The sequence below is a fragment of the Otolemur garnettii genome, unplaced genomic scaffold, assembly GCF_000181295.1.
Source record: "Otolemur garnettii isolate 467f Iridium unplaced genomic scaffold, OtoGar3 scaffold00027, whole genome shotgun sequence".
In the NCBI taxonomy this organism is placed as follows: Eukaryota; Metazoa; Chordata; class Mammalia; order Primates; family Galagidae; genus Otolemur; species Otolemur garnettii.
The window spans coordinates 4,611,435-4,629,245 of record NW_003852422.1 but is presented as its reverse complement, the minus strand read 5'-3'; the positions used below and the strand labels follow the sequence as shown (position 1 = coordinate 4,629,245).

Here is a 17,811-nt window from a genome sequence, read left to right as displayed (position 1 = left end):
TCTTTAATTTCTCTCAACAATAGTTTGTAATTTTAGTATAGGGAAGACTTGTGTACTTTTATAATATCTATTCCTAGGTGTTTGATATCTTTGAATGTTATTAGGAATGATATTTTTAAAAATTTTATTTCTTTATTTTAAAATATTTTCAGATTTTCACATGGATTTCTTTTTTGTCCCATAAATTATTTAAAGGGAATTTCTTAATTGTCTAGTTATCTTATGTGTTTGTAGCTTAAATGCATTATGATCTATCAGTTGCTGAGAGGTGGTTCTCATCTCCCGTTATGATGGTAGAGTTGTCTGTTTCCACTTTCTGCTGTTTATTTATATGTATATATTCTGAGTTATTAGATACATGTAAATTTGGGCTGTTTATCATCCTGGTCAGGGGCCAACTCCTCCTACAATTGGTTGGAGAAAAATGATACAAAAATATGACAGCCTAGATAACAGGGGCCAAAGGCAAGACCATTTACTTAGAAGGAAGTGTGAGTGGACAAATACCAAATGACATCTTTATGATAGTGAATATTAAAACTTTGTCCAGACATAATTTTTTTTTAAAGTTTACTTGCTGTCCAAGTCCTAATCTGAGGAATTTGGAAGAAGATATGTCACTACATCATGCATTTTTATTAAATACCTTCATTGAGCAATATTTCCAGCCCATGTCTGCTTTAGAATTAGTGAATCAGAACAGTGTACTTGCTAAAATTTGTTTCATAAATGTAAAATAATGCTTAATTAGAAATTCTGATCTTTATATTATTCCTGACAATAAGAATTTATCCTACTCAGTTATATAGAGTACACTTTGTATGCCAGGTGCTTTTATGTGCATTACCTTACTTAACCATCAAAACTGATCTTGTGGATAAAGAATTCTTTCCTCAGTTTTGCAGAAGAGAAAACCGAAGCTCAGAGCATTCAAGCAGTTAAACCAAATCCACACACAGTTAATATACTGCAGAACTAGAAGTAAAACCAAATAGTCAGGTTTTTAGTCATGTAATTGGAAGAAGTTTAGATTTGTGGCCAAAAGCCCAAGCCCTAGGAATAGATAACTTGGATTTGAACTTTTTTTTTTTTTTTTTTTTTTGAGACAGAGCCTCAAGCTGTCCCCCTGGGCAGAGTGCCGTGGCATTACAGCTCACAGCAACCTCCAACTCCTGGGCTCACGCGAGTCTCCTGCCTCCGCCTCCCAAGTAGCTGGGACCACAGGCGCCCGCCACAACACCCGGCTATTTTTTGGTTGCAGCCGTCATTGTTGTTTGGCGGGTCCGGGCTAGGGATTCGAACCCGCCACCTTAGGTGTACGTGGCTGGCGCCTTAGCCGGTTGAGCTATAGGCACCGAGCCGGATTTGAACTTCTTACTATTTGTATAATTTTTGGCAAGTTATTTAATTTCCCTTTGCCTTAGTTTCCTCAGCTGTGAAATGGTATGGAGGCTAGTGGTGGTGATGACAGCACTTGTCACAGACTGGGCTCTCTGTCTCTGAGATGGAGTCTATCTCGTGTGTGTGATATTTCCTAGAAACTGCCCTTTGAAGCAGATGTGGATGGTAGGAAGAAGCAAGATTGGGTAAAAGAAGTGAAAAGCAAAGGCAGCCACCAGATAGCCTTGACCAGCCTTCTGAGGAGCTCCGAAACTAAAATGGCCTGTCCAGGTGGTTCTGCATTGGCCAGAGTAGCCAGGGCTTTAACAACCCCTCCTGCATCTGTCATTTGATTTGGGTCCCATTGACACGGACACGTTTTGGGTAGTGACTTTCTATAACTGGGGCAATCCCAGCAGCAGGAGCAGTGAGTCTTTCCTTGAAGAGGGCAGTATCCTTTGCAGTGCACAGTTCACAGGGCTTATTTTTTAGGATTAAAAGAGATAATACTGGGCTGCACCTGTGGCTCAGTGGGTAGGGCACTGGCCCCATATACTGAAGGAGGCGGGTTCGAACCCAGCCCTGGCCAGCTAAAACAGCAGTGGCAACTGCAACAAAAAATAGCCGGGTATTGTGGCAGGCACCTGTAGTCCCAGCTAATTGGGAGGCTGAGACAAGAGAATCACTTAACTTAAGCCCAAGAGTTGGAGGTTGCTATAAGCTATGAAACCATGGCACTATACCAAGAGCAACAGAGTAAGATTCTGTCTCAAAAAAAAAAAAAAAGAAAATACTTAGTTTTGTCTACTTAGCTCAGTAACCATTAGTTGTTTTTACTAGGCAACATACATGTCAGCTCTAACAATATTAAAAAGCTAAGTTTTAAAAACAAAAAATAAATTGATGAGACTACTTGGTGAAATTTTACCAACTGGCTCAGCGCCTATAGCTCAACCGGCTAAGGCGCTAGCCACGTACACCTAAGGTGGCGGGTTCGAATCCCCAGCCCGGACCCGCCAAAAACAAAAAACAACGACGGCTGCAACCAAAAAATAGCCGGGCATTGTGGCGGGCGCCTGTGGTCCCAGCTACTTGGGAGGCTGAGGCAGGAGACTCGCTTGAGCCCAGGAGTTGGAGGTTGCTGTGAGCTGTAATGCCACGGCACTCTACCCAGGGGGACAGCTTGAGGCTCTGTCTCAAAAAGAAAAAAAAAAAAAAAAAGAAAAAAAAAAAAGAAATTTTACCAACTTAAAAAAAATTAAATTAGGAGAAGTTAGCCAAAGATGACTTTTTTTTGCCTTACAAAAGTTTTCAAAGCTACATAAAGGAAATTTGTATAATGTCCTCTCATGTGCTTGTCGTCTAATTCCCCTCTGACATATTTTTGGTAGGGAATAAACTGAGTCTTTTAGAGCAAATCACAGATTTGACATTATTTCACCTGTGACAACTGTAGCATGCATTTCTATCTCATGAGAACTTTTAGAAAATATTTTTACATAACCTCCATGCCATCAGTACCCCTATCAAAATTAATCATGGTACATTATTGGGTACCACCAATTCACACTATAATTTCTCATTTATCTCAAGGATTTATTACTATGGGTTTGTTTAAATCAGAATCCAAACAAGGTCTGCATAATTTCATTTGTATGTCTTCTAAGTCTCTTTATTCTATAACACTTCAAACCCTCTCCCTTTTTATTTATGCCAGTTAATTGCTAGAAAAACTAGATAATTTACCCTAGAGAACAGCCCATATTCTGTATTTGACTGCTTTTGTTGTGTCATATCATTTAAAATTAACATCCTCTTTTAAACTCCTTATTTCCTATAAACCTGTGGTTATATATCTAAGCTTCATTAAACTCTGGTTCAACTTAAGCAGAAAAATACACTGAGGAGATACAATCCACTGAACCAGATTTTAATAGATTAAACACATTTGACCATTATCTTAATTTCTCATGTTTCATTTAATTATTACTTTAATACTAAACCCCTAAACCTATAGATATAAATAGGTAGATATTTATATCTAAGAATAGGTTAATGCTTTTGGTTTTCTTCTATAATTTTATGTTAATATGTAAAGTTATATAAATTGTATGTAAATTATAGAAGTTAAGTCAGCCAAGTTACATTTGCCAATGACATCTAACAGAAGAATTATAATGATATAGTAAAGAATATTTTTTAATTGGCTTATGAGTTCATAAAGCTTTGGTTTGTTGATCACTTAAGTATATTTAAGTTCTGTGAATTATTTATGATCTCATCTGCTGTTTACATAAACTCTTTTTGTATTTTTATAAATTTTGAATATAAACCTAAAGGTTCTCCTCTTTGGGCTATTTATTGAATTTTAAAAATTAAAGGGATTAGTAAATGATACATAGACAAGCTAGGGGGCAAAACATACTTTTAGAAATTATTTTCACCAGAAATATATTTCTAGAAATGTATTTCTGAGAGATTGGTGAAGAAGAACCAGGGTGTGAATATAAACATTTCAGATATAAGACATATATTCTAGAAAAGTTTTATGTCAGAATATAAATAATTCATTTTTATATGAATCTATGAGTTTTTATTTTGGTATCTCAAGTAACAGATATGTTGTTTCAGCATTACTACAGTTAATAGAACTCAAGGTTTCAATAAATGGGTGTTGTTTTTCTAGAATTGATTTCAACTTTGTTCTCAAACCCTTTTTCATAAAATGGAAAAAAATTCAATCTGGATACTTCACAGTGACTCAGTCACTTCTGAAAAAGCATTTCTTTGAAGCAGAATTTCAATCAAATTTAAGATCCCTTCTCATGATAGCATCTCTATGCAGGGAAAGCTTGCATGGGGTGAGGGCAATGGTGTGTGACACAGTGCAGACTATACATGAGCCTAGTGAACTCTGTAATGAGGGAGTAGGTGCTGGTGCTCTGCTCTGCTAATTCTACAACTCAAAATAAAAGGAATTCATAATTAAGCTTTTCAGCAAAATAGCAGAAGTATGGCTTGAATGTGTGCTTTATGTGTGCATTTGATTGGCTAGCTTAAATCATACTGGAACCCTAGCTACAAAAAATGAAATCTTGATGTGAGATATCCAGGCTGTGGTCCAAACAGGAGCACTAGGAGGAAGGTGGAATATAAGTTAAACACCCATCCTCCCTATCCATTGTGAAGTTACAGAGGGCTAAAGTGGGTGGGGAAAGACCTTCCCTTCATGACCTGGGTTGATCTGTTGGTGGTGGTCTCTGGTTGCATGGTATCTTGACAAGATGGTGTATAAGGTTTTATCAGATACTTTTAACTTTACCTCAGCTCCCTGTATAGAAGGTCTTCAGGAAAACAGCTGCGTCCCCTCTTTACTCTTTCCAGCAGTATATAGCAAACTGTTATGAGTTGAATTGTGTCCCCCCAAATCCCTATATTGAATTCCTAGTGCCTCAAATGTAAATAGGGTCCCTGCAGTAAGATGTCTTATTGGAGTAGGGTGGACCCCTAATCTAAAATGCCTGGTGTTCTCACAGAAAGGGACAGTTTAGACATAGACACACACAGAATGAGAATGCCATGGAATATGAAGACAGCCACCTATACGCCAAGGAGAGATGCCTGGAACAGATCCTTTGTTCATAGCCCTCTAAGGAACCAACCCTCCCAACACCTTGATTTCAGACTTCTAGTCTCTGAAGCTGTGAGATAACATGTTTCTGTTGTTTAAGCCACCTAGTTTGTGGAACTTTGTTATAGCAGCCCTTGCAAATAATATAAACCCCTTGTTGATACATGTCTTGTCACTTAGGCAAGCAATGTGAAGGGGCAATAAGCCTGCAATTTTTCCTCCATTAGCCTCTGTATTCCTTTTTTTAGGACCATGAAAACTGGCTGGATCTTCTTCTGTTACTTCTTAAAAATAAGGGCAATCAAAGAAGGGTATACCCTTGTCTGAATGTTTATATTCCTCCCAAATTCAAGTGTTGATATCCTAACCCCCAAGATGATGCTATTTTTTTTTTAAAAAGCTACTATTAGAAGGTGAAAATGATTAGGTATTAGGAGGCAGAGCACTCATAAACTGGATTAGTGCTCTTATAAAATAGACCCAAGAGAGATTTGCCTGAACCTTAGACTTCCCAGCATCCAGAACAGTTAGAAATAAATTACTTCTGTTGTTTACAAGCTACCTAGTTACTTTGTTATAGCAGCCCAAACTAAGATAAGGTATCATCTTGTCTGGTGGCATGGAAAGCCACCAACTTGAGAAATCTTCAGACAAGAAATGAGCCCAGTCACGTGTTGTTAGCATCACCCTCATACCCCCACCCCAGTATTGTCTCAAGGACAATATTTCTTTGGTGACTTCCCACTTTTCCTAAGAATAGTCAAGGTGGGAGAAGTATATTCTCTATGATAACTCTCTATTATGTCAACTTAAGGATTCTGGAAACATGTTTCCCAGAATTCCCTTCTCCACATAATTCTGGCTCAAAGAGGCACACAATGGAGGAAGTGGCAATGAAGTAAAAGCCCTAGTGATGCTTGAGGCTGAGTGAGGCCGCCATGCACACCCACTGCGTGCACATTCATCAGGAACCACTGGCACACATAGTTGGTGGTATGGACCAGAAGTTGGCCATATCTCCTCCTTCAGCTTCTCTAAATCAGGGTTGTGTGCGGCTCCTTTCCAAAGTGTACCAGCCCTCTCTAGGCCACTGATAGTGGCAACACTGGAGGCTTGGAGGCAGGGAGAGAACGACATGGTTCTGGCCAGAGACAGACTGTTCTGTGACGTCTACTACATTTTCCAAAGTAGCTACAGCAAGATTGCCCACCCCATGTGCTCTTCCGGCCAGTGACAACCCTCCTCCCATTGAGGTGTGGGTATGTATTCTCTCCTCTTGAATCTAGTTGGCCCTGTGTTGGAGTGAAGCTGCTCAAGTCTGAGGCTAGGCCATTAAAGAGAAAAAGCTTCTACTTGGTCTCCCTGGGAACATTTGCTTTTGGAATCCCACCACCATCTGTGAAGGATCCCAGGTACATAAAGAGATATTGTAGTCAACAGCATCAACCATCACAAGCGAATGAGGAAGTAACTTGATAGTGATTTTGACTCCAGAGTCATCTAACCACCCAAAATGAGAGGTTGCAAGTTAAGCCAAGCCAACCCCAAGAATCTTGAGAAATGATAAGATAATTACTACTGGTTTTAAGCAACTAAATTTTGGTATAATTTGTAATGCCTAATAGGTAACTGGATTAGTCTCTTTTCCTATGCATATTTATCACCCTGATCCCCCAAGCTCTCTCCATTTGCTTCTCAATCTCATTCAATAATCGAACCTCCAGTAGGAGAGAGAAAAGCTAGTGTTGTGGTTTGTATATTACTCCTAGCAGGTTAAAACATTTTATCGAGCTTTGAATCTCTTTTTGGGTGTGGGAAGTTGAGAAAAGAATTCTATATGTTCAGTGTTTCAGATTGTTGCTGCTCTTTTACAGACATTAGGATTTAATAGATAAGTGTTTTAAGATACTATTAATACTTTCCATTAGCAGATGAAAAGAGAAACAAAATGTGGTATGTACGTACAATGGAGTACTCAGCCATAAAGGGGAATGAAATTCTGATGCATGCTACAACATGAATGAACCTTGAAAACATCATATTCAGTAAAATAAGCCAGACACAAAAAGACACTTATTGTATGATTCCACTTACATGAAGTACTTAGGATGGGCAAATTTATAAACAGAAAGTAAAATAGAGGCTACCAAGGGCTAGGAGGAAAGGGAAATGGGGGGATTCTTGCTTACAGAGTGCAGAGTTTCTTTTTGGAATGAAGAAAAAGTTTTGGAAATAGTGACAGTGGTCATTTAACAGAAGCATGGTGATGAATGTACTTAAAGTCACTGAATAGTTCAGTGTGTATATATATATATATTTATGCACACATGCACATATATATAACCAGGATTTAAAAAAAAAAAGACTGTAAGCACTTGACTCTCTCTAATACATCTGACAAGTTTGAGTACTTGCTGAATTGCAGGTACCAGGCACTGTGATAGGCAGTGAAAAAATAAACATAACTAAGACAGCCCTGCCTTGTAGTTGAAACCCCACTCATTCCCAGTGTAGCTGCAGCCCCTTTCTCCATTAATGTAATGTCTTTCACCAAGTATTTTTGAGTAACTTTGAAGGATATAATAATATGCTCCAGGAATCTGGTATCTACTTAGGGAGAGGGAACACGTGTACCAAAGGTAAAAGTGCTCACCTTGTATTATTTTTTGCAACAAATGGTATTTAATTGATAGGAGATCCTTGGAGAGCTGAGGGGGAAAAAAGTCATTCTGTGGTGCTTTGATTAGTGAAGGATTCAGAGGAGGTGGGGTTTTGAGGACTTAAAGGACAGTTTGATCAGTGAAGAGAAGAAGGAGATGTCCATCTGAACAGGATAGCATCATGGACATCTTTGGAGGCCAGTGGTACTTGTGTGTACAGTTTTTATAGTTGATTTATATACTTTCATCTTAAACTACTATCTTTAAAGGATGGTACCTAAAGAAGGATACAAACCATAAGAAATGTATATAACATATTTCTGCCAGATGACCCATTTTTATTTTTCTTTATTATATCATGGTATTCCTTTATATTTTTATTTGGGGGATATTATATATTTTATTTATTTTCCATTACAAAAACTTTCATTTTTTAATTTTCATAATATCTATCCTTTTAGGAAAACAAAGTCAAGCCACCTAATTTGACCACTAAAAAAACATTCAGGGCATCTGTGACTCAAGCCACTTCAATAAAACCCACCTTGGTGCAAAGTCTTCCACCTAGTTCAGCAACAGCTGACCACAAGGGGGAGTTTTCAGTCAGCCAGCCAAAGTCAGACACTTCCTTAGTTCCCTGTCTCCAGCCACAATCTATGCAGGGCCACAAGAAATTCCCATCTAACAAAGTACCACAAGAATGTTTGGAAGTATTAAAACTGAACAGAGGAGATACTCAAGTTAAACACACAAACCTTTGCTGCCAAAATAACATCACCCCTAAATTCATACCAGTTTTCAACAATAGTTCATTACAGATGAACGAAAATATCTCAGCACTTGGCAACCTGCAAAGAAAACATGTTACAGAATACAAAGTGTTTTCACTTAAAGCTAGTATGATCCAGAGTGACAAACTGGATTTAGGACCAGCTTTAAAAGAAAGATCTGATACTAACATTCACGTGCATGCCAAAAATTTAAATCAGAAGAGTTCCAGACTTCTGCAAGAAATAAATGCTGAGTCCTGTAAAGAAATGACAGAATGTACCTCTTCTAGTAGAAAATCAATTTCGAGTTTAAATGAAAGTAAACAACTCCCTAATAGTGCAGTATTTCATATAGCAAATAATCCAGGGATGATAAAAAGTGCTGGTGACTCCCAAGTAAATGGAAAAGAAAATTTAACAAAAAAATGCATAACACAAATTTTAGGGAAGGGCCATGAATCACTACAACTGCAAAGAAAACCACACATTTTTGAATCAGCTGTGGGACTGGAATATCCCCAGGTGCTACAGCAACAATCAGCAATTCAAGTTCAAGAAGTTGATGTAAGTGATCCCAGGTTGATAGTAAGCAAAACAGCGCACAGGTGTAAAAGGAAAGTGTGTCTGGAGTCTTCAAAAACTTCAAAGAGGCATCATCCCACTGCTACCCATAAAGAGCAATCCAGTGCTGCTAGTAACCAGGTAAAAAAATGTTTTTAATCTGGGGACATTCATTGTATGCTAGGCTTTTAAACCCCTTAAGGAGGGACTTAAATGACTTTCCCAAGATCATCTAGAAATAGTAATTAAGAAACACTAGGGAAGTGAGGGTCAAGGCACCGAGGCCAGGAAGAGTATACAGCAACAGCAGACTGTCAAAGGATAGAATATTCAAACAGCTTTTAGGATAGTGTAGGCACTTTGAGACTCTTACCCAAAATAATCAACCTTAAATGATGTTTCAAAGATTAATTGTTAAATTTTACTCTAAAAGTGTTACAGTGCTAGCTGAATTTAAACTTGAGATTTGATGCTGAGTCCATAGCACTGGTTTACAAAACCATGTATCTGGAAATTACATTTTATTCCATTCTGCCATCTGCTCTTTTCTAAAAGCAAACATATTACTAAAATATCCACAAATACTTTTTTGCATAGAACTATTAGAATACTTTTAGTTCAAATTCTTTAAGTACTAACTAGAAAATATTTTCTTTTCCAAATGCTATTTCTTCTTATAACTAATAGAATTTTCACCCTGATCTTAATTAACCAAAAGGTATTTAAGTCTATTCCTATATAGATGATGATGTATTTTATGTAGTTTTAACATCTTACATTTTAATGCACTAAGTAGATAGTTGAGAAAAATATATATTAAAAGATGTTACTTGTATTTTTAGAAGTATAGCACTTTTCCACTTTGAATTACTTAAAGACCTAGCACAATTTTTAAAATTAGAAAAATTAGGCTTGGTGCCTGTGGCTCAAGTGGCTAAGGTGCCAGCCACATACACCTAAGGTGGTGGGTTCAAATCCAGCCTGGGCCTACCAAAACAACAATATTGGCTGCAACCAAAAAATAGCCAAGCATTGTGGTGGACGCCTATGTTCCCAGCTACTTGGGAGGCAGAGGCAGGAGACTCACTTGAGTGCAGGAGTTGGAGGTTTCTGTGAGCTGTGAAGCCACAGCACTCTACCCAGGGGGACAGTTTGAGACTCTGTCTCAAAAAAAAAAAATTTAAAAAAATTATTTCATCAACTAGAATGAATAATATGAGAAAAATTATATAGGTATCATTATAGAAGTTTCCCCATATGTAAAATTAATAATATGTATGCCTGTTAAAGTTTGAGAAATACAGAGTGGTATCAAGGAAAAAGTAAAAAAATCCATAATTCCTCTTTGCAGAAATGACCATTCCGAACATTGGATCAACACTCTTCAAGATGCTCTCATACTCCTCTGAGGATAGCATCAGCTCTCTATCCTACCATGGGAGCCTCTTTTTTTCACTTGACAATTTCTTTATAATAATGTTTTTGGTGCATTTTGTTGAATGTGGATGTATTGCATTTAACTAGTGCCTTGTTGATTGACAATTTTTTACTGTTATAACAATGTCATATAAGTAGTCTTGTGCAGATCTTTGCAGAATATCCAGTGATCTTATATAATAGTTTTGATAGTTGAAAATATCTTTAATTGTGCTTACTATTTTTATTATTGAAATTTATTTGAATTCATTATTTACATTATCAAACTTTTCAAGTCACAAAGTACAGATAATAGTACTGAGAACCTATTGTCCAGATCTGCCAGTAATTAATATTGTGACTGTTTTCATCTCTTCCTCAGACATATTTTTGTTGTCATATTTTAAAGCAAAGTCAAAATACTATGAAATTTCAACCATAAACACTAAAGTATCTGTCTCTAACATAATATAAAGTACTTTATAAGAAAAAAAGAATGTATACATTATTACATTTTGGGTGTGACTACCATACCTGATCCCTCACTAAATTTTATTTGTTTTTACATTCAAACTAATAACGAAGCCCTGAATAAGCAAACATAAAACTTATTTTACATTGAACTAGAGCTTTTTTGGAGTGGAGATTTCTGTGTCTGGTAATACGCATCTGTATCTGCTGTGTGCCAGGCAGTGAGTAGGTGCTTTGTGCACTACTGAAATGGATGAAACTGCCATGATCCTAGCCCATGGGTTGATGGTCCAGTCTCCAGCAGATCCACTCTGGATTGCTGGCCCAGGCTTAGGGACATAAATTTATTGAAGTGCATATTCAGAATGACCTTTTTGTCCATACTACAAATAAATTACCTAATATTTGAAAAAAAGAAACAGAAATAAAGTTCCCACTTAATGAGCATTATTTTGGCTTTCAAACATTTTAAATGTTTAATTTATAAAATTTTATAATTATTGTAATACAGTTAAAAGAAACAAAGACTTCATTGCATATTTCATTGAAACAATCACACAGAAATAATCAGTAGAGATGCAAGTGTAAATTGAACTTTTATATTTTAATGTGATTTATTGTTTCTACCACTTCACTAAACTTGCAATTAAAAACAAAAACAGTCTCCTTCAAAACTGTAAATACATATCTCACTCCTGAAATTGTGTTTAGTTCATTAATTTTCAGTATGTCTTTGCTGTAACCATTTTTGTTTCCCAGAATTATCTATATTTCTCAATTATTTTACTATTTTCATAAGGACATATATTTGCTTTAAAGCCCATTTTGAATGTTCCTTTCTCATTCTAAATCTGGTATTGTAGATAATTAGTAGACTGCTGTAAAGGGTAGCATGTCATTTTGTTTGTGAGGCTGTGGGAAAATATTTGTTAATGAAAGTTAGGTCAATAAATATTCATACTTGGCCACACAGTTATTCATGGCATGTAAGCATCCTTAAAACCAGCCTTTGGGCAGTGCCTGTGGCTCAAAAGGGTAGGGCGCTGGCCCCATATGCTGGAGGTGGTAGGTTCAAACCCAGCCCTGGCCAGAAACTGCAAAACAAACAAACAAAAAAACGCCTTCCTCACTGCTCTGGGCATTCCCGGGCTGCCTTCCTGCTACTGCCTACACATTATGCCTTAGGTAGTGGAGACTTAGGTTATTATTTTACACTAAGCAAATAATTAAAAAGATAAATCCACTGCTGACGTAGTGTGTAATATCTGTCAGTTCTTTAAATAATCTAGATAACTTCTCTACTCCATTAGTATCTAAAATTTAGAATTTATAGTATAATATTTCATTTAGATAAATATTAACACATGTGGCAAAACCTGCTAATTTAACATCAGCCTATTTTCTTGTATGAAATAGGTTTATTTTTTTCTTATATTTATAATAAAAGTTTTAAAAATGTATGCATATATGTAAGTGTATATGTATATGTGATTTAATTTAGATAGGCAGATTGTTGATTTAATTTTCTATATTCAGAGAATAGATTCTATGTTCAGACTAAATTTCTGTGCTCAGATGCACTAGAGAAATCAATGAAAATTTTGGTTCATTGTAAAAATGACAATTTTTGAAAGCCAAGATAATTCCAAATCTATTTACAGAGAACTGAATTTTATTTAAGTTTTTGATGGTTTATATGCCGTGTGGACCAAAAAATAAAATCATTCTGCACATTCCAATTGTACATTAGTTTTAGAACCATTTTGATTTATTTTTTTAATTAATTTATTTTTTTTTTGAGACAAAATCTCACTCTGTGCCCTGGATAGGGTGCTGTGGCATCATAGCTCACAGCAACTTCAAACTCTTGGGTTCAAGTGATCCCTTTGCCTCAGCTTCCCAAGTAGCTGGGATTATAGGCACCTGCAAAAAACCAGCTACAATTTTAAATTAAACTGGCTTTACAATTTTAAAACAATAAATGATTTTATTTTTGCCTATTTCCAGAAGCTTAAGCAACCAACCATTGCATTAAAAAAAAAAAACTGTAGTAATATGCCAAAATTAAATCCAGAATCATATTTAAAGGAATATAAAAATCTTCCTTATGTGCTACTCATATATTAAGTTTTACAGTATTGTTTGCTTACCATATTTGTATTTGTTTTTATTTCTTTATATTTTTATTATACATTCTAACAATTTGTGTATTAGGTATATATTTTACTGTTACTTGTTGCCTATTGTAGCAAAAAGGTAAAACATGGGCTTGTCAATGAGTAGCTTTTTTTTTTTTATTATTGAATGGTAACTATGTACATTAATAATGAGTAGCTTTTATTTGACTTCAGTTTACTAACTGTTTTTGCTGTCTTTTTTTAAATTGCACATGATCTGGTGTTATGCTAAAACTGCCAATGTATTGAGTATTTGTTGATACTTAAAAATGGTCAGTGTTTATAAATATTCTTGGATGCCATGGTCCTTATGTATTGATGTTTAAAATGTTCATGTTGCTGTATCCTACATAATGTCTTATTTTAAATAACACAATAAAGGTATTTCAAATAGATGTATTTTCCATATGTCAAAGTGACTGTATCTGAGAATGGAGGGACTCCAATCAATTCCTTTTCCACTCTGATTCTGTTTCTTCATGTGCTTTAGTCCTTAGTGCTTCGTAGAGCTTTTATTTTTAACAATGCTTATTTCATTGAATAGATATTTAGTATTTGCTGTGTGCCAAGCACTACTACTACTGTAGATACTTGGTTTGTATCAGTGAACACTGACCTTACATTCTAGCAAGGAGAAACAAATGATAAACTTAAATAAGTGAATTATAGAGTGCATTAGAAAGTCACAAGTACAGTGGGAAAAAATAGCACAAGGTAAGGGAGATGGTTAGGGTGGCTTCCTTGGGCAGAGACTTGAACAAGGTGAGGGAGTTGGCCCCATGGCTGTTTGAAGCTTTTCAGACATAGGGAACAGCCCACATGTTCAACAAATGCCAGGATCCCAGACTAGCCAAAGTAGGAGGAGCAGAAAGGAAGGATGTGGAGCCCAGACCCAGTCAACTGGCCTTGTGGGCCATGTGAAAGGCATTGACTTAACCCTGATTAAAATGGGCCGGGGACCAAGGGAATGAATGGTGTGGTCTGACAGGGGCATGAGCATGGGAGAAGAAACAAGGGCACTGATTATGAATCTAGGCAAAAGATGACCATGATGGCTGGTACCACTGTGGCGGCAGTGGAGGGGATGAGAAATGGTGATTCTGGATATGTTATGAGGGTTAGAGCCTACTGGCTTAGACACTTGTTTGAGAGAAGCAGTGTCTAGGGGTTCTTGGCTTATCATTTGGAAGGCTTTAGTTTTCAACCAAGATGAAAAAGAGCAGGTTTTGGAGAAAGAGGACCAATTCTGGAATAGTAGACACCAATTCTGCTGTGGTTAGTGTGGGCCTCAGGTGGGGACCAGAATGACTGCGGACGAAGCTGGAAGGTCATCCAGTCCAGGGCAGTGAGATCATCTAGAGTCTATTTTTTTCTGTTTTTTTTTTTGTAGAGATAGGGGTCTCTCTCTTGTTCAGTCTGGTCTTAAACTCCTGGCCTCAAGCAGTTCTCCTACCTTGACCTACCAAAGTGTAAGATTTCAGATGTGAACCCCCATGCCTAACCTATAATCCAGAATTTAATTAGCCTCCAGTGCTTTCCCTCTAGAGAAACTATAGTTCTGGCCAGCAAATAGTTTTTAAAGCTAAAAAAATAAAGGGTGAAAACTGTAAGGGAGACCTGGTAAGTGTGGGGCTTCTTGACTGCAGGTGAGGAATGTGGGCCTCTGACATTCAGTAAGCTCAGATCTTTTTTTCCCTAGGTTTGGGGGAGTCCTCTTTTTGTTATTGATAAATTCTGGTCTTGTTTTTGGATAGCTGCTTTGCAGGGAAGAGATCTCATATGACTCCACTGGAATTTATTTCCTTTTCTGGGAGTATAGAGAGTGAAACAAATAATTCGTCTTCCAGATCCATTACCTGTGTAGGAAAATGTATTTATAAAAAGAAACTCCTCCTTTAAGGGAAGAAATTATTTTGCATAACTGGTAAGACTATGCAATGCTTCCCTGAGATTAGTAGTGCAATTTTTAAACTTCTGGGTGACTGAAAAAGTTCTAGAAATAAGCAGAATTCCCAGAAAATGTGGTTGCCTACTAGTATACCCATAGATTTCTAGAATTATAAGTCTTCATATGACATGCTATAGCAGGAAATTTAATACTCTAATCATATTAGGCCATTAGAGAAGTTTTAATTAGAAATCATTGATGAAAGTGAATTAAGCTGTAATCTTACACCTGTCTACAGTTGTCTTATAAGATTTATATGGCTTATGTAACTTCTACTTTCTGGTTCTCTGTTTTTAAAAAATCAGCTCATGTGAGTTCTGAAAAAAATGGTCTATACTCTGTTTCCAACATATTTTAACTTGGTATTATCCATATAACAAGGGTGCTGAGAGATAGCCCAGAGGAGAAGAAGGGGGAAGGAAGTTCCGTGATGGAGCTTCTTGTGACCAACATGAATCTAAGGCCTTATCATGTTATTTTACATTTATATTTCAGGATTGAGTACAAAGTTCAAGAGCACATCAGAAAACTATTCCTTCATTAACTTGAAAAGCCAGTGTAGATCATTATACTGTGCAACAGGGAGAACTGCTAAGAAACTGCCAGGACCTGCCTGGCATGTCCGAAATGCCCCCACCAGACAAGCAGAAGATAGTCACCAAAAGTCTCAATTGAAAATGGTGGAGAAACAGAATTCACCACCATTAGGCAATATTGCAATCAGAAAGGTGAGAGTGGCTGGGAAGTGGAACGTGGCCGGGAGGTGGAACTTGCTCAGTATCTTAGGGGTGCTATTGGGAGTTTCCAAGACGGTTCTCAAGGAGCCTTACCCTCTGCTGTCTATGGCCTTTGTTGTTTCCACCCACAATGAAGCCACTGCCAGGTTCCTGACCCACTGAAACTGCAGGACATAAGTATTCGTGGCTATTTTAAGCCACTGAGTGTTGGGGTTAATTTGTTACATGGCAATAGATAACTACTAATAATACAGCAGTGCAGCTTAGAGGCAAGGTCAGGGAGGGGTTGCAAGCAAAATTGCTGGGTAAGGCCCCTAAGAACACTAATATGAAAAACATGAGAAAATGTCTGTGTGAATCAGTTGGGGCTCACTCTCACTCCCTCTGTCAGAGAACAAAGCCTGCAGCTTTACCACTGAAGGGATTGATTCCCCAGAGAGTCTGGGGAGAGCCGTGCTCCCAGCAGCTGGCCACCTGTGGGGAACACCAATACCTCCCTAGAAAGTGCCATCCATGTTTCTCATGGACATGAGCTCCCCCAGAAAGCCAACTAACCCCCAAACTGGGGGCACGTAGCCCATGCCCACTGCCCTTCCATGGGACTTTTCAGGGTTGTCATTGCCCATTTACTTCTTTCTGGGCCCTGCTGGGCTCCAGAGCCTGTCCTGGGAGGGAGGAGCCCTGGACATTGCCACAGCTGCAGCCTGGGGAAGAAACCCTGTCCGTGAGTGACCTGCCCACGGCTGGCCCAGCTGGCCAGTGACATGCAGAGCAGACTCAGGCTGTCCAACACTTGGTGCAGCGACCTCTCTGCTGAGCCCCAGTGGGTCGCTATTTCCAAGGAGTGTTTAAAAACACGTGCCCTGAAGGAGTGTCCAGAAGACACATTTGCATGGAGATTTTCTGGGTGGCAGCAGTCTCCAGGCACAGCTCCTTCAAAAACCTTACTCTGATGGGTTCTCAATCCTGCACACTCACTCCCTTTAGGAAGGTTTCTCATTTCACTCAGTGGTAAGGGTTTGGGGTGGTACATGGAACTTGTATGTTTGCTAAAGCCCCTTGAGAAGCTAGTTGTTTAAGAAGGCAGGACCTCCCCCAACCTTTATCCTGATTTCCCTTGAAAATCACCTTTAATTGGTTTGGGCCAGTGCCCAGAAATCTTCCCAGTTTACTGTACTGATAGCTTTCCAAGAAACAAGTGTAAAATTCTTTCAGTTATCAGCAGAAAGGCCTGACCCTCAGAGTTTATGATCAAGGACCCTCAAGTCTCTTGGGTGGTAACCTATTTCCCTGCCAACCTCCCAGTACCCTTGGCCAGGCTGTGGGTTGGCAGGTGGGGAAGCCAGGAGCCTGGCAGAGCCTCCCCTGACGTGCAGCCCTTACGCTCCAGTGTCTCAGAAGACCTCCAGGGAAGCTGGTAGACCTGCCGCCGCCCCCAGGATGAGTGGCAGCTAATGATTATGACCTAGATTTTTATGGCATATCTATAAAACAAAGAACTTTTACCTAATGTAAAGTTGAACAAGCTCTGTTTCCCAGAGCAATAAATTCAGCCTTTTTCCTCATGAGAACTAGTTTTAGTACTTTGTAAACCAAAGTAAGGCACACTATGCATGAGGCTGCTATGAAACTGAAGAAAGTATCTTTCGTCATATTTCTCTTCAAACAGATTTACCACATTTCATTACTTTACTGCTTACTATTGCTCAGTGGCTCCTAAGGAACTAACCAAATGAAACTCAGAATAAAAGCAACATAAAGTAGGGTATTCAGTATCCCAGGTTGCATACACCCAGTCGGGTCACACAGCGATAAAATTTAGCTGTAGTTAATCTGATCTCCAGTGCAGTGCAGTTCTGGGCTATGAGAAACAGGGGGCTTGTTCTGCATCATGAGGAAATATTTATATTGAACCGTATGCCCGGGAGTTGCCCTGCCATGGAGAAATGCTAACCTTTAGAGAAAACTGAATGTTGCATCTGTACCATCAACTTGGCAAATACATTATTGGCTGAGGAGAACACGAAGCAGCCTTCCCTGCTGCTTGCCTGTCCACACAG

General features: G+C 38.1%; 1 protein-coding gene across 1 annotated transcript in view; it reads left to right on the top strand.

Annotated features, from left to right (window-relative positions):
* CUNH18orf63 (chromosome unknown C18orf63 homolog) overlaps window positions 1-17,195 on the top strand; it is a 40,023-nt gene extending 22,828 nt beyond the window's left edge. Inside the window, exons 11-12 of the mRNA XM_023512360.1 lie at window positions 8,133-9,143; window positions 17,142-17,195. Of these exons, the coding sequence (XP_023368128.1) occupies window positions 8,133-9,143; window positions 17,142-17,195 (1,065 nt within the window). The remainder of the gene's footprint in view (window positions 1-8,132; window positions 9,144-17,141) is intronic.
* Window positions 17,196-17,811: the final 616 nt, after the last annotated feature.